At 37.7% G+C, this 18310-nt stretch overlaps 1 protein-coding gene across 17 annotated transcripts in view; it reads left to right on the forward strand.

The window, feature by feature from the left end:
* Window positions 1-14920, forward strand: part of INPP4A (inositol polyphosphate-4-phosphatase type I A) — a 198048-nt gene extending 183128 nt beyond the window's left edge. For 8 of the 17 annotated variants that reach the window (XM_073352666.1, XM_073352639.1, XM_073352707.1 and 5 more), the window contains 3 exons: window positions 884-996; window positions 1613-1767; window positions 5212-9461. In XM_073352666.1, the coding sequence (XP_073208767.1) occupies window positions 884-996; window positions 1613-1767; window positions 5212-5392 (449 nt within the window). In that variant the 3' untranslated portion in view covers window positions 5393-9461. Of the gene's footprint in view, window positions 1-883; window positions 997-1612; window positions 1768-5211; window positions 9464-11884 lie in introns of those variants that run through there. The other 9 variants (XM_073352717.1, XM_073352762.1, XM_073352784.1 and 6 more) reach the window with 4 other exon arrangements.
* The last annotated feature ends 3390 nt before the right edge of the window (window positions 14921-18310 follow it).

Genomic DNA, 18310 nt, shown 5'->3' on the forward strand with positions numbered 1-18310 from the left:
GCCAGCAGGGCAGACCATTAAGAGTAGCTATTCTCATGGCTTGCTGGTGCCCTGATACCATCTGAGAGAAGAGCCGTGGTCCAAAAACTGAATCACATGGTTCACAGCATGTTATTTTGTCAGATAATAATTCTCTAACAGTATATATCACCTCATTTATCCAGTTGCAGCTTTAAGATGTGTACAATGTCGTTACTATGTAATAATTGCTGTACAGGACCTTGATACTTGTGTACTAAATAATATATAACACTTGGATTATAAAGAGAGGTGACCATTGAAATTTCCATGGCATTTTGAAGGGCTGTCAGTTTCCTTCAGTAGGAGTTTAATCAAAGACCTTAATTAATTTGAGTTCAGTATTAATAAACAATCCACAGAATGCTGAGTCCTGCAGGGACATCACTCAGTAATGACTTCTCTGACCACCTGAATAATGCTGACAGGAATCTGAAAGTTTGTGGATGCTGTGATGTTGGACATTGAAGGGAGGGCAGAAAGTAAAATGAGATTTCCAGAGTTATTGCAGGGACAGGTGCAATCCACTATGGCCTCTTGAGGGGGGAAATATGACACCCAACATATAGGATAGTAAACTGATCCTGTTTTCCTGTGTGATTACTTTGCAGTCATATTCTGAGTTCCCAGAGACTGAAATCCTCTGAATATACTGTAAATATTGCAGTTTAGTTTAGCTTTAAATGAAGCTTTAATTTGGGCTGTTTAATAGTGCTAAGTAGTTCAGAGTTGTAAAGCTCTGATGAGTTGAGGAGAACATGGCTGAGGTTCTAGCTGGTACATGTAACAGTTCAGCTCAGCCCTGAGAAGTTATCATTGTGTAACCAATGGCCACTAATGAGTAGGAGTTGTTTTTATTTTGTAGGCCTACCTCGATCTCGTAGTCAGACGTGCCTGCCTGAACTGTTAAGGTTTTTGGGACAGAATGTACATGCAAGAAAAAATAAGAATGTTGATATTCTTTGGCAAGCTGCTGAGGTATTTATCATTCTGATTATTGCCATGCTCTGACAGTCTGTTTTGTACATGTACAGTATATACTCCCCTTTCTTCTTTCAAGTTTATTTTTATAACCTATATTTCCAAATTTCCCAGTTGTCTTGCAAGTAAATTTTTAAGCAGCCCCTACCCAAATCTCTAAGGTGGGAAAGGAAAGTATCCACTTTTAAATCCAATAAATTCTTCACACAGCTATTAGAGGGTGTTTTGGTGGAAGGGTTGGAAGATGTCTTTCCACATAGAGAATCTCACCATTCTCCTCTGGCCTATAGAATAAGAGACCAGTCTGACAAGCAGATGTCAGAAATCACTAGATTAAAAATGTAAAACACTATCTAAAAGCTCTGTCCAAAATTAAAGACAAATCTTATTACCATCTTGGTGAAATGTCTTTCCAAAATAACTTTTTCCCACAACACCAGTAATTAAAGGTACAGTGGTTCCATCACGCTGCCTCTAATACTAAGACTTTGACATCGGAGATCTAAAGTGTGAGCTGGTGCAAAATGCAATTTGAGAGGGAAAATAAGTGTGTTCTCTTAGCCAGAGTGTTTCCCACAAAGAAGAAATAATGAATTGTATATCCCACTTCTAGATATGCCGGAGACTAAATGGTGTTCGATTTACAAGTTGTAAAAGTGCCAAGGACAGGACAGCCATGTCAGTGACTCTAGAGCAGTGTTTGATCCTGCAGCATGAACATGGAATGGCTCCTCAGGTCTTCACCCAGGCACTGGAGTGCATGAGGAGGTAAGAGTTGGACTGCTCACTTGTCACTTATTCCTAATTCAGGATCCATGTAAACTGCAGATGAGTGGTTGTCTCTCTTTGGGAAAGGATCAGTTCCATCAAAAAATAAAGTAAAATAAACCCCACAGGCTATAGCTGGCTGTCAGACTGTCTCTCTTTCAATCTTAAATTCCTTGACCTGTGCAAAGTAAAATTGATTATTGCCAAATTTGCACAACGTGCTCTTTAAGGGGCAAAGAAACAATTTGTAACCTTAGTTTTCGACAATGTATTGGAAGTGTTCAGAGAAGCACATAAGAGAGAACTTTCAAACAGACTGTCAGTGCTGAGCTACCAGTTGAGCATAGAAGACTAATGCCCCCTTGAAAGTCACAATGATTGTGACATACCCTTGGCTGCCATTATGGTGCTATCTTTTTAATTTAGTTTTTGATCAGGAGGTTTTCTCAGAGATGACCTTTCTGTTCTTTCTTATGTGAAGGGTTCGCATCTGCAGGTTGCACTGGTTTGCTATGCTTACTCCTTAGCAGTGAAACAGTTTGCTCACTGGGCAAATTGTCATTATGAGTGTTTCATGATACAGCAACCAAACCCCATCAAACCTGTCAGTGTTCTGTTTTCATCAATTTAACAATGTTCTGTATTCTGAAGCAGCAGACATGTTTGCAGAGTTAAATACTAAAAAAAAATATCTGTTTATTGTTGTTCAATGCCTTGTTTCAAGCACTGCTGGAAAACTCCGTATTTCACATACCAAAAGAAAGGATAAGAAATCCAGTTTTAGTCTCTATTAATGTAGTTCAGCAATGCTGTTGAGTCCTGTTTTTGACATTCACTCTTACTGAACGTATTGTACTGTGTGTCTTCTCACCAAATTCTCTAAAGTGTTCAATTCTCTTATCCTTTCTGTATGTTTTTGCTATTTGACCCTTTCTTAATCTTCAATTGCCTACAAGAAAATACTTCACATGATACAGCCTCTTACTCTGGTAAATTTTGTTTTTTAAATGATTTCACTCCTAGATTTGATTGGTTGTCAGTAGTCTTTCTTTTTCTCACTTAGTTTAATGGTTTTGTAATAGTGGACTCATTCATGCTATGTATGAAACCTGTGCAATCCCTTGATGTTAGAACCTGAGGTATCTTGACACAGCACCTTAAGTAGTAATAATGTTACAAAGTACTATATAGCAGAAATTCTGTACACAATAGCAAACAAAAGGCCAATAAAGCCAGACACCTCCAGATCCGAAGTCTGACTGTCATCCAAGGTATTTGGATCTAATCACCGTCAGCAGTATAGTTCCTTTTTAGTATAGCTAAGTTGGATCTTTTCAGTGATATTATCCATCGGATAACATGGAGGGAAATGGATCTGTTTTTAAAGTGCAATTTTGCAGTTAGCCTTAGGTCACATTCAAGTGCCAGATTAGTGAGGAACTTTCCTCCTCCATTTCTCTTTCCTTTGTAAAGTTATTCTCACTATGAGCATTTCACTTTGTCAAATGAAATACATACTATTAGGCGCAATCTAGTATGTTCCTAATGTAGCATTTTTTGCTCTTTAGGAGTGTCTGCATGAGCCTGGGATAAATGTAACTGACCTGGATGCCTGTGGTATTCAGTTTTATATTACGTGAGTTGGTAAAGAGGTGACTTCCTATGGCCTGGCCTACCCTAGAAAATTAAATCAGCTTAATTATGTTGCTCAGGAAAGTGAAAAATCCACATCCATGAGTGGTGTAGTTAAACTGACCTAATCCCCAGTATAGGCAGCGCTAAGTCGATGAAAGAATTTTTCTGTCAACCTAGCTACTGCCTCTCGGGGCAGTGGATTACCTAGGCCGACAGGAGAATCCCTCCTGTCAGCATAGGTAGCGTTTCTGCTGAAGTGGCGCAACTGCAGTGGTGCAGCCATGCCGCTGTATCATTTCAAGAGTAGACAAGCCCTACATCTCCTGTGCTTTTGTTTTTTCTTTTCCTTTTCCCATCCTTCTCTTCGTTTTCCGTTCTCTGTTTTTCAACCTTGATGTATGTCTTCCTGTCACTTTCAGTGCTGCTTCTTCCCTCCCTCCTTCTTCTTTACCCTCATGTTGTGTTCTCTCTCTCTCTCCTTCCCCGTATTCTGTTTCTTCTCCTCTCATCTTTCAAGATCAAAACTCTTTTCCTTGTCCCTCACCCAACCCATTCAGTCTAATCTCTCTCTAACACTGATCACATTTTCCATTCAGCTCTAGCTCTCCATTCACTGCCTCCACTACTCACACTCAAACCCATTTACATTCCCTTCATCCACTCCCCAGCATTCTCCCTCCATTTATTTTGCCCCCCAGTACATATTGATTCCCACCCACTTATCCCAAATACGTTCACCTTTTTGTACCTTAACTTCACATATACCACTCCTCCTCAATCCACCACCATTCTTCACCAGTAGCAGGCCAGGCAGGGGAAGCTACTGTGGGTATGTTCCTGTGCCCACTTTCTTTCTAAGGGTTGGGGAGACAGAGATATTCCTCTGTCCATCTCATTCCTGCTTACCTGAGGGACCTCCAGGAAGTTTCTGAGATCTTACTAGCTGCCAAAGAGAGTTGAGTTTGCTTAGCATCTTGCACAGAGGCACTTGTTACTCACAAGATTAGGTCCCAAACTTGCAGGTGTTTGTGGCTTTGCGCTTTGAAAAAGGACAGTAGTAAGAACAGACTAGTGATCCAAAAGAAAGAGCTGGGCTGAGAAACCTCAGCTAACCTGGACAGGTGTTCTCTGCTGTTGGCCCTCTTTGCTCAAAAACAGTCTGGGCAGTGAGGGTCCATTCTGAGATGATTATTCTGAGACCTGGGGATTCCCCCATTGCCCATGTCCACAGTTGCATAAATCAAACACTGCCCAAATGTGTGTGTTGAAAAGCATTTTGAGAACAAGTAGAATTCATTTTGAAGCACAATATCTGATCTGTTGCATTGTAACAGACAGATCAGAGGCTGTTGAATTAATTCACTGCAACTCATATTGAAGCATGTTTGAAATGGTCAAATATTACAATGGTTATTCATGTTCAGGTTGCTTTTCGGAGCTCCATTTCTTTGCAGCATGTGGAAGCATGGCAGGGCAGCATGGAATATTGCTTGGCCAATTGAGAAAATGAACATGGAAAACCATTCTTGTTCAACCTACATGTATTTCTTTTCAGTAGACGACAGTATTTTTTCTTATTTTTCTCTTTTTATTCTCTTTCTCTCTCTTTTTATCTGTAATTGTGGTGATTTTTTTGGCATTACTCCACTCTTCCTTTACTCCATGTTTTAATTTTGTTGTGGCTTCTTCCATGTTTTTCATTTCCCTTCTTGGTCACCTTGTTTTCCCATCTCTTTTGATACATTTGTTGCATGTCTGCTTTCCTTTCTGTTTTATTTTCCCTTCTCCCAAACTTCTTCCTTTTCACAGCATTGGAACACGGGAGGTAGTCACCCAGAAGAACTTGAGTGGCTTGGTGCCCATCCGAGATTTCGGGCTAGACCCCAGCCTCCTCTACTCTTTTCCTTTACTAGCTCTGAGCCCCAATTTACTGATTGTGTGGCTGTTTCTGAGTGTAGCATACCTGGTGGCCCGATTACGTTGCAAATGAAGACAAGCTTAAAAAAACAAAAATAGATAAAAGTGCTTAAATATGTATTGCCACCTGATACCTGCTGGACAAAGGAATGTGTCATAGCAATGTCTGCCAAGAATTATTATTATGCCTTACAATTTTACGTTTATATTGTACTAAAGTGTAAATATACATCAAATTATTTTATCAAAGAGGAATTGTATTGGAAGTTTAAACCATTGTTATGCTTTCAGTGCTTGTAACATAGTCTGAAGTTGGCTGTTACCTCGTTACTTTAGCTGGCCTGAAGATCAGTTTCTCTTACCAAATATTTCTCTTACCTTCAGATCTAAGAGTCTCTCTCATATATACAGTTTTGTGTTACTTGTTTCATGTATTCCAGAGAAAGGAACTCTGTCTGAAAAGAATTTGTATCTTTTTGTATAATCTTTAAGTGTATGCTAACCTTGCCTTTCATTTTTATGAGGTATGAAGAGAAAAATTTAAAATAAATAGGTGGGGTTTATAACAGATGTACCTAGATAAACAAATCTGACACCTTTCTACTTCCATTTCAAAGCATAATCGCTAAATTACAGTAGTAAACAGTTCGCAGAACCCATAGTCTTGTTCCTTTCTCATGTTTAAATCTATTTCAGTAGCATATACTGTACCCACTAAAAAAAAACCCTTGAATTGCAGTGTACTGCATGCAATATTATTCCATTATGTTTACAGGTATACATTTTTGTAACCTATTTAAGTGAATGACTCTCAGAAAAGGAGTATGTAGTAAAAATAGACTGATAGTGATCAATTGTCCATTTATGCTTCCTTGGGGAAAGATGGTCCATTTTTAAATTATAAAAAAAGAGAATACTGAATCAGGATAATTACTTATAAGTTAATTATGTTGACATTTAATATACCAGGCAAGAAAAGAGGTATATCAGTTAGCTCCCTTAGCATGGTTACACTGAACTACAAAGCCAAAGCATTTGGGTTTTGTGCAGTGACAATAGACAAAGTATTACTGTTATTTCTATTCTTAAATATTTGCTAGGTGCACAGATATTATGGTTATGGGAGCCACATAAGGACCTAGGTAGGTAAATAGATGACAGTGAATTAATATGTAATTTCTATCATTATTATTATAATTCGTTCAAATAGGCACATAGCAGCATTCAGAAAGCCTAGATAGCTGTAACTTTGATACATTCATTATAATGTTTTAGAAGCATTTCTGACCAGTAATAATGCAAGATGAAAAAGCAGCTATGTAATTTTGAGGTTAGAATAGACTCTTAAATTCAGGAAATGTTTAATTTCCAGTTATAACAAAATCAGAAAGTACATGGCTATATTTTCTTTGTCTTCACCAAATCAAATTGTATAGTACAATGTCTCCTGGTTTCCATCCCCTCCCTCACCCCAGATACCCTCTTATGTTTTTTTTAAAAAATGGTGAATCTATTTATTTAAATTTATATTTCATTTTTATAAAAACATACTGGAGTGAGTCTGGGAAAGCTTATTGCTAATGAAATTGAAGCCATGGCATGCCAGCAATAGAAAATACAAAGCTAATTGGTGGCAGGTATAAATTATCCTACCACTGCATCTAAGCCCTGATCTTCACACACTTCTGATTCCAGCCTTATTTGTCCCCTGAACGGCCTGCCTTTTGTGCCAAATTCTGTGTTTTTATTATGTGAATAAACATCCAGTATGGACAAAGGCCTTGATCCGGCAAAGTGCTGAGCACACTAGCCCAATCTAACAGGTATGTGCTTAACTTTGAACATGACTAGTCCCATAGAAGTCAGTGGGACTATTCATGTGCTTAAAATTAAGCAAGTTTAAATGCTTTGCTGGATTGGGGCCAACATGCTCATCATCTTGCAAAATCGAACTCTAATTTAAGAAGCCGATTAGTCTTACTTTGGGTGAAACCCTAGGCCTACTTAATTCAATTTCATTTCTTTGGGCGTAGATTTCATCCTTTGTTTGTGACCTAGCCTATATTTAAACTCAGGTCTCCAGAACTGAAAAGTTTACTGCATGCTGCAAACAGATCTCAACCAGAAGAAATTAATTCTTCACAAAAACTATCACATAATTAAGTTAAGATTCTGGTTCTTTACAACGGTCTCAGTCTTGCACAGTGCCAAGTGCCTGAACTCCCAATGAACTCAGCGGATGCTCAGTTGAGGATGCTCAGCACTTCATAGGAGTACTTGACACCTTGCTCGATCCAAACCCTTGCGTAGGATCTCTAATGAGGAGATGGCTGTTATGTCATATCAATGACCGCGTAATAAACATAAGTGCCATTAGTTCAGAAGTATTAAGCAGCACGAGATCTCCATTCTTTGCATTTTAGAACACTCTTTAGTAACTTTGGGTGGTGGCATGAAGGAGCAATACTGTAACCTTCTAATTCAGCTGGTTACCTTTGGGCAGGAGTTTTCACATTCATTTAATTAAATGTTGACAGATACTAGGGTAAAGGTGCGATATTATTTTAATTAATTTAAGGTAAAGATAACCCCTACATTTAAGGTAAAAATACCAATTATTGTTATGCCTTTGTGGTCACATATCAAAATATATTTTAGATCATGTTTAAGGTTATATTAAAGGTAGGACTAAAAATAATAAAATTAAGGAAGCTTGATACCAGTTGGTGCAGTATGCTGTTACTAACTCATTCAGTTGTGTCTAGGAATCTCAGTGGTGAAATAAGGATTTATGTTCACTATTAGGTCATCAAAGAAAAAGTGACCCGTGAATTAATATTTCTGGTCACCATTGTTTCCAGTCAAACAGTAAGCCACATCCTCAGCTGGTATAAACTGACATAGCTCCATTGAAGTCGATGGTATACAGCAGTTAAAAATCTGGCACAGAGGATGATATGTGACAGCGTATTATATCTTGTCTTCACGTTCACAGGAGGGGGAAAAAGCCCTTGCAGCGCCATCACTGTGACTCACTTCAGACATGTGCAATAACTAGTCATGATGGGATGAATTCTGAACAGTACTAAACTTACCATTGAATACCCTAACTTTCTGGTTTGTGTCCCATGCTACTGTCCCTTTGTGACATTACCCAGGGTGCAATCTGGACTGCTGAACAGCTTAATTCTCTAGCCTTGGGTGTCTTTTACCCTTCTTTGCTGTCAGAACATCCACTCCTGGTCTGCTCTCACAGCCTTCAGTATTCAAAATCACTCCCAGATAAATTACATCTGTGCTCTGACCAGTCACTCATGAATTACATATAGGGTGACACCCACAAATTCTTAGTCCTAGCCTTGTTCCTCCAGAAATGTGCATCTTGTACTGCTCAGTACCTTCTCATAGGAAGTCTGTCATTTCATCAAAGGAAAATGATAATGTACCAGCCTTGTTATCCCAAATGGAGCTTCCCACACACTGTAATCCAAACACACTGGTTAAGATAAAACAATAAGATAAGTTTATTAACGACAGAAAGATTAGATTTTAAGTGATTACAAGTGATGATGCATAAAAGTCAGGATTGGTTACAAAAGAAAATAAGAGTAAAACGCAAGCTAATACCTAACTTAACAAGCTAAGTGAACTTAAAAGCAAAAGGTTTTGTCTCACCATACGCTGCAGTAAATTTCACAGGCTGGGTCTACTTTCAGCGTGAGATCCTGCCCCCTTAGTTCACTTCTTTGAGAGTCGTTGATGTTATGAGCAGAGATGAAGGAGGAGAGAGGAAAATGGGAGGCCACAATCTCTCAGGGCTTGGCTACAGTTGCAGGTGTAGAGCTCTGGGAGTTAAACCAGCCTTCGGAGACAGCAGCAGGGAAAATGCTGCCGTGTATTTACACTGTCAGCTGCAAGCGCAGTGGTGTAGCCGCATTAGCAGCTCTTGCAACGCCACAGAGAGCAGTGCATTGAGGTAGCTATCCCAGTGTGCAAGTGGCTGCAGCATGCTTTTCAAAAGGGTGTGGGCGTGGAGTGTGACAGGGAGTGTGTTGTGTGTATGTGGGGGGGAGAGACCGTGTGTTTTGGGGGGCAGAGAGTGTGTCAGCATGCTGTCTTGTAAGTTCAGACAGCAGCAGACTTTCCCTCCCCCCCCCCCCGCCTCTCTCTCTCTCTCTCACACACACACGAACACCTGCCTCGGCAACAGCAGCAGCATTCCACAGTAATGGTTGCTCTGTGTCCCGGAGCAGATTAGCAGCCGGCTGTCAGAACGGAGCTTTGAAAGGGGATATCCGCATGCCTGCAACCGAGTTCAAAGCAATGACCAGAGTGGCCACTTCACTTCAGGGGATTATGGGACATTTCCAAAGGCCAGTCACAGCACAGTAATGCACCGCGTCGTCCACACTGACACCCGGTTGTTTCAGCCGGGGCACAGCAAGCTCTACGCTTCTCGTGGAGGTGGATTACCAGGAGCGCTCCAGCTGCATAGTCCAGTCGCTCTAAGTGCCTTGCCAGTGTGGACATCTCAGGAGTTAGGGAGCCCGTTGCTGATTTAATGCACTTTAACTTGCAAGTGTAGCCAAGCCATCATTCTTATATCACCCTCCCCTCTTTGAGGATTGCCCCCAGCTGGAGTGCAGGCAACAAGTAGTCTTTTGTGGACATGAGATCTGACAAGTCCCTGTGATGGAATGTAAATTTCTTATTCACACCTTCCCATTGCTGGAGAATGGCTGCTTAAGCAGGTGATAGCTCTTTAACACTTGGCTGAGGTGTCAATGTGTCTTTGTCTCTGGAAAAACTGGCTTGGGCCTGCTTTTCTTAACCTTGAAACATGTATAACAATGCTATACAGCCAAATCTTATAACTTCACATACAATGTTGATACACACATTTTACCAGGACAATAATGATCAGCAGACAATAATGTTCAGCAGATTGAGTTTTCAAATGATTTCACAAAACATACCTTGTACAAAATTTATCCTAGTCTTGTAAAAGTGGTGAACATAATAATATAGACCATTACACAATTAAACTTAATGTTTTAATTACAATTTTAAAAAAACAATTTGTCCAAGAAAAGGAAAGCAAATCCTTTATGAAAGTGTATTTTAATGGCTCCTTTGAAGCAATTCAAGTCCATGACATGAAAATATATTCAAGAAATTTTCACAATATATCTCACTCACTTAATTGGCTGTAACAATTTTTGCAGTATTTTGTGTAAAGACACAAAATAATGGCGTAATGTACATATTGGGATCCATACTATAAAAACCAGTTACTGCACATTTGTAGTAGGCAGTCCTCAAACTTTAAATAGGGTGGTTTTAGGAGACAAAGTTAAGAATGCTAAATGCATTTAAAACAGGCAACAAATAAAATTACAACCACTTTAATTAATCAAAATCAAATAAGCCCAGCAATGAGCATGAGCCAATGTTGGAAGAAGATTTTTAAAGGTAAAAAACCCCAAACCAACCTTTTAAATTGTCACTATGGTTTATCTGGAGTATGTTACATGCTGCTTTTCATCTGTCTTTAAAACGGGAATAATATAGCATTTCAGCCGTAAGATGGTGGTGTGTACATTACACCATCAAGCTAGAGCATTAAACCATTATCATTATCCATTTTTTACCTTCTCTAGTAAAGAGAGAAGAAAACATTCTCGTGAGAATCTAAGTTAACTTATAACCTACATTTTTAAAAAAGTGCTTCCTCTTTGTAAGTCTGTTTTTGGAAAACAAGGATTTTGCATACAATCAAAGGAACTTTGCAGTAGATTTCAGAACCATTATATAGAAGCCTTATAGCTGGGGTAGCTTTCATTATAGCACAGAGCCTCCTCTGCTGGTATAGAGCAACTGCATAGCAACATTAGGTTTGCAATCTAAACTCTGAACAGTTTTGTGTGATGACTGTACATGGAGCCAATCTTTTTTTCCACCCATACAAAGTTGCCGTTTCAGGATTTAGATTCTGCTAGTACAGTTTGTTAATTTTCAAATTAATTTATGCATGCAGAGTTATCTGAAAAGTCATTATTTTTGTATTCACTCTTTAAGTAAGCTTTGATAATACTGCCATACAGGGGACAATAAAATTATTTTAAAAATTCTGTTCAGAGATCAGCAGTTTTTCTTTTTCAACTTACAATTCTGCTAATTTGTTAGTAAATTATTTCAGCAGGTTTTTTGGATTCCATGTGCAATGAAATGGCATTTAAACTTCACAGTAAAAGTATCCTGAAATACATGAAACCATCTCAAATATAAAAGTTTGTTCCATTAGATACACTGCTGCTTTTTAGAAATGCAAAACTAGCAATTAAACATAGCATGTGTCCATTCTATGTGCTTCTTAATAGCATTGTTTAATGATCCACCATTTTTAATATTTGCAATGGCAAATGATCCACAAACACCCATTGAAACTAATCAACTTTTTTTAATGCTATGAAATAACCAGTTCATTTCATCTTAGTTTAAGTCTTTTATTTATTTATTTTCCTTTTTACTGCTGTCATTTTTTTGTGCTTGTTTTTTTCCCCAGTGAGGGTTGTCGAAGAGAAAATACAATGAAGAATGTTGGATGTCGCAAGTATGCATTTAATTCCCTGCAACTGAAGGCTTTCCCAAAGCATTACAGGCCTCCAGAAGGAACTTATGGAAAAGTTGAAACATAAGCATACTGTGTCCTGTAATTAGCTGTTCCATTAAAACACAGGGATATACTCTAGTTTAATATATGAATTTGTCATCGAGACCAGATGACCAATTTTTGTACATTTCACTAGGTTATATTGAGCATGTTACTTTATTGAATTGGAATCTATGAAGGTTATTCTGACACCTTAGCTTGATGACTCTCTGCCCATTTAAATAGCCTTCAGTGTATGTAAAATGCACAAATACTGTAGCACTGAATAATTACCTAAATGGAAATAGCTTGGTACCTCCAGGATCGTCAAGGACTTTATGAATGGTGTTTAGGCAGGTGTTTCACATAACATCTTTTTATACTGAGTTGACGTGAGAGTAAGCTTTTCATAATACTTTTTAAAACTGAGAATAAAATCTCAACATTGTAAATAGTAAATTAATTGGACCCTGGGCAGTCGAATGAGTGTAGAATGAATTGTTACAATCAAGCAACAATGGTTTAATTTTTAAAAAAGAATGTCAAAACAAAAGTCAGGAGTTTAAAATGTTTTACTGTATATATAATACTGTCTTTCATACATGGAGTTAGTAATGTACAAGGCCAGATACTGACATGAAGTCCTATCCTGCTCCAACTTAGTCCAAAACTCCCATTGACTTTACTGGGCTCAGGATTGGACCCACAATCACCTTATTTGATTTCAGAAACTTTTTAAATTTTTCAAACACTTGTGTGATTGCATTTGATTAGTGGTGAATGCTAACAAACAATATTATAAAATTCAAATACAGTTTTATCTCCCCATTACAGTAGTGTAACTTATAGCATAACAGGCAAGTCAGTAAATATCATGGTATTGTGTATTAAGTAATGCATTTTTCCATGGCTTTTTATATCACTTCAGGTCAATCGTGTTAGTATCTAAAAATTTTTTTGATGATATTTTCAATACCTGCTAACCAAACGATGGTCTATAAATGTCCACAACTGCCCAAATCCTTCCATAACAAAAATTTGTTTTCTGTTTAGCATTGCATTTTGCCCAGCTGAGCTCTGTCAGAATAATGCACAGGGATTATTATTATCGTAACATATATTTCTGGTGAATCTAGCAATGTCCTATTTTGATACAAGTAACTGTTAACGTGTTAAAACCTCATACTTATTCCATCTCATGACTAAGGTGACCAGATAAGCATCTTATAAGAAATGTTCAACAGATCTCCTTGAAAATAGTCTCTGTAAAGGGTATGGATTCTAAAAAATGAATGTAAACATTAATTTCCAGATTTTATCAGGATTAATCTTCCCTAGCCACATTTAGCCCAATATACAATAGTCAAGTACTCACTCCCCCTGGGATTTTAAGGAAGTAGGCTTCAGAATGGGAAATATGGTCAGTTTATTCATAATAGAATAGCAACAGCCAGGTATGTATGTGGCAGTTCCTCATTTCTTTCTCTGTCTTCCTGGTGTTCGTCTGTGTTCTCACTGCTCTATTGATCATGTTCATTCTGCTCCCACATAAATTTGGGGGTTTTAAGTACCGTAGTTTTCACATTTTGCTTTTTGCCGTTCAACATTTAACAGTGTCACATGTGCCAGTTAGACTGTTTTGTTGACCTAGCTTTTTATTATTATTTCAGCCTTACTAAGATAGCAAAATGGCGAATACTGTGTAAGATATGCATATGTCTAGAAGTCTGTAAAAAGTATTTATGGTCCTGTCCCTGTTTTGAATAATTAATTCATGGCTATAGCAGAAACAATCCTTGGGAACTCCACTGTCTCTGTTCATCCCAAATGAAACAACCTGTGTTTGTTTTTTGAAAATATGTAAAACAAATACACGTTAAAAAAAAACCCAGCAACTTTCAGTAAGAATCCTTTGGATTTATATTATTCCATTCATTCTGTTAAATCTGCAATCCCTATTCCATTATTAAACACCACATTTCTTTTTATGTAATCTGTACTCTGTAGAACTCAGAGTTTCTCACTGGTGACATTTAGTTGATCAGTTTGTTTCATATATTTTTCAATCATGTAGTTAAGCATATTTATAAATTCTTACATTGTTACACTGGAACTCTGTGTTCAGTTTTGGAGGGGGAATAATGCAAGAGAGTTACTACAATTACTAGAGCTGCTCACTAGCATTATGGAGTTCTTAATAATTAAATCCACTCTAAATTATAGTGACCTTTATTTATTTTATATACACACCTAATCTAAAAGAATTCCAAAACTCTTTATGTGCATGCTTTTTGCTCACCTTTTTAAAGCGGTGGAACACCAAACTTAAGTACTGCATTATTTTGTGGAGAATATTCCAATTTCTATGTACTTCATGTAAAGCATCATTGTTCGGCTAATATTTTATATATACAACATTGTTATTACATGCACATAAATAGGCTTGCTTAAAGGGCATATTGAACAGTAAGATTTTGAGCAGTTCATCGAAAAAGAAAAACTGTGAAACTTTAACTAAACATATAGGAACCTTCACATGAGAGTTTAAGCTTTTCTGTTGCACAGGAAAGACATTAAGGATTATTGTAAAATGAAGTTCTGTCTAATGTTCTTTTTGAGTACATTTTTTAAATTATAAAACATACTAAGGTTTAAAAAAATGTTGCCAAGTATGTTCTGTGTATGTTCCGTGAAAGCACCCACAGCACAGTTGCCTTTTGTTTCATTTATATATGTAAAATTATTGTATAATACAATACTGTTTTGTCCCAAAACTGTTGTATTTGCCAGGCTTTATGCACTTAAATACTTTTATTTATTTGTTTTTGGGCAGTATTAATATATCATAAACATATGGTTAGTGTTTTATATATTCCTAGTTCATCCAATCCATGTATGCTGTAAATGTGCTCGTCTTTAGGATGAAAAACAATAAAAAACTGACAAGAATATTGAGATGGTGACTTGTTTTTAAATGCATCAGTTTAAGATAAATTAAATCAATACTTTCAAGGTCTTTGGCTCCAGACTTGACCTATCTGATAACATTTATCTAATGGGGAAGGCACTGGATCTTTTATGGATATGTTTTACACATTTATATGAATAAAATGGAGCTATTTATTTTTTAGATCTTGCTAAAACATTGTGCACGCCATAGAAGAACAGCCATCAGTGTAGTTAAACCAGACACAAATTTGGTCCAATATTCTGCATAGACTTCACAGTGACATTTAGCAAACAAGCTAAATGAGGTGGTTTATGCCACTGCATCTCCCCAGTTTCTCTAACTTCCCAATCCATCCTCACTGCTTGCTGCTTCCCTTCTATTCCAGAATCTCTTCTCTTCTTGTTCCTGCTTCCACTACAGCCAGCTCTCCCCTGGAACAACTTTACCTATTTGATCCCTCCCTGTTTCCTCTGCTACCGCCCTACCCTGAATCGACTGGCATTCATTGTTTACATAATACAAACATCCTGCTTGCAAGTCCCTTTCCTCACCATCCATATGAATTAGATCTTGAGGGGAACAGGGCCCCTTCTGAGTGAACTTCATTTTGGTTCAGTTGCAATAAATTCTGCATGAATTAAGCAAAGCTTTTCATGTTCACTCCTGTTATTTTTTGCTTTGTCTCTGAGTGTTTCAAGAATGGCAAATGCAACTGTATTTGTTTTTGGAAAGATTATTTTTCTACTCACAATGGAAGGACAATTGTAGCAGAAAACAACCAAATGATGTTCAGCATCATCCAAAATGCAGAAAGAAATCATGATTGCCAAGTGTAAAAATTCCTGATGGGTGGAAGGCAAAAAAGTCATTAGTAGGCTTCTAACTAGATATAATAAAATAGTATTTATCTGTGTCCTTTTTAACACGATTTTTGGAATCTGTATAAAAATACCATTTTGGATTTGATGTGGACCCACAGAAATAAGGATACCCCAGGCTTGACATCACTGCTGAGTTAACTCAAGTTATAACTCAAGTGTTGCCTCTAACTTGAGACCCCGCCACACGCACTAACCTTAACTCAAGTGCAGTGGGGCTTTTAACTCAAGGTGGCTGGCCTGAGAGTGGATACATGCTACAGCCTGAGTCAGCACCACTCATCAGCTACAGACACAATCGCTTTGCGCAGTGTGTAGTCAGTGTGCCCTCGCTCACTTGAGCTAAGCTAATTCAGGTGTTGATACCCTGAGTTAACCCTGCCGCGAAGACAAGAGCAGAGTTCACACTTCCACCACAAGCTTATCTTGCTGTGCTTAGGGAAATGGGCTCTGAGATGGCTTCAGATATTGTGCGGTATAAATTGCAAAATGGTCCCTAAGCATGAGAGGATTAGTTACAGATGAAGATGGAACTTTAATACTGAATTCCTTTATTTTGTGGGATGAAGTTTAATCTTGATTATTTGTGCTGGAGTTTTGTTGTTGAGTTTCCTACTTTTTGAAAATATATCCCACGTACAACTGAATAAGAAAACACTGTAAGACACGAGCTGCCATATTCTGGTTGGATGTAATTCACCCCTGTGCAGACCGCACAAGACTGATGCACCACTTAAGCCCTCGGGCTACGGCTTAAATGGGAGCTAAGGGTTCTTATGCCTTATGCTGGCCCTCTGACTGGTAGAGAATTGCACCCATTGCACATTATCTTTCTGCACATTATCTTTCTACACATTAATGCAAATTCTTGGCACATGGTCCCATCAAAACAGTAGCATAAATGTTGTTTATGGAACTGGATTAAGCAAACAGAGAAAAAATTAGGTATAACATTTTATACAGTATGCATTAAACTTGCTACAAAAGTGTATTAATGGTGTAATTGTTTTATTGATAGGAATTTGTGTAATGAAACTACACCGCTGTTTGATGTAGTTATGCTCTTTCAAAGAATCCCCAGAGACAGTAGTTCAGATTTAATACACTGTCCTACAAGATCAAATACATAAGTATCTCATTCATTTCAGTAAAACTTTGCTGCTTATTCCTTGTACCCAGGTGTTTTGATGGATGGGGAGGGGAGGGGAAACTTGACATCATCAAAGACCAACTTTTAAAAAAAAAAAAAAAAGTAAGAGCCAAATGTTGCCTCTTTGCAGCCCCATGTTATGCTTTTCCATGTGCAGATTATTCCTGCCAGGAACAGGAGTTTCTGAGCTCTGGCAGGTTTGTGGAACCAACACTGGATCAAGACATAAACCTCTTTTAGGAACTAATACTCCTGAGTTGAGGTTGACGTGAAACCAGAGGGGTACCATTTCTTCCTCCTGATTCTCCTCTTGGTCACTGCTTTTTTGTGTGAACATATAGGTCAAAGAGAGAATTTGGCCTTCTTTATAAGGATGTGTATTGCACTTCAGAAAGGTTTTATATAGTATTGAAGGGATAAATAGCTTAACAGGGAAACCCCTTTACCAGTTCAAAGTATCTTTTAAAGGTGCCTTTGTGTTGATAAAAGAAAACTTTTAAATTGATGCAATATGGAATGGGCAAGATAAGAAACCACAAAAAATAGGTTTAATGTGGAATACACAGCTCTTGTTTTTAACAAAAATAAAAATCTTATTTAAGATTTCCAATGAAAAGAATGTGTAGATTTATGTGTATGTAACTTTTGCTTATGTTGCTACGTGACTTCTTGGGTATGTGCTTGGTGTTGTGGGGAATGCTGTCTGAATATGTTCTGTCTTTATTTGGAATTCTGCCATTTAGGGAAGATGTCTTTATTTCACTGTATTTGTTAATTCGTTTTGTAATAACCATATTGTTTCTCTATTGATGAGTTCCCATCCTTTCAGTGTCCAAGAGAGAAACATGTTTGGCTACACCATTGCCATCATCATCCATTTTCCTAGAGGTGGTGTGAACTGAAGGATCTTCAAATTGTGACTGGGAAGGCTCAGTGCAAGTTTAATTGTGCTCACATGCTCTCTCAAATTATTTTAAAGTGCAGACAGATTTCTTGCTATGTCACTACGACTCTCATTCCCTGTGATTCTATTCCCCTGCTCCTCAAATTTCCATTTGGTAGTGCAACAATTATCTGTGGGTCTGTGGCCTATTATGTGGAGGTTCGCAGTTGCTGATGACATAAGAGATTATTTGTATAATGGCAGCTCTACATCTTTTACTTACATCTTTTTTCATAAGTTTTGCCAGTATTAAACTTTGTTGTCTGATGTATAGTTCCTATTGTGACACTGCACTCCATATGTTTATGGAAATAGCTTATGAGTGTGAATATGATGTAACTGGAATATGATTTATTCAAAAGGTCTCTTGTAAGGTATCATTACAAAGCTTATGATCTACTGAGTGTGGTCATCCTAT

Source organism: Lepidochelys kempii, chromosome 1 (assembly GCF_965140265.1).
Source record: "Lepidochelys kempii isolate rLepKem1 chromosome 1, rLepKem1.hap2, whole genome shotgun sequence".
NCBI lineage: Eukaryota > Metazoa > Chordata > Testudines > Cheloniidae > Lepidochelys > Lepidochelys kempii.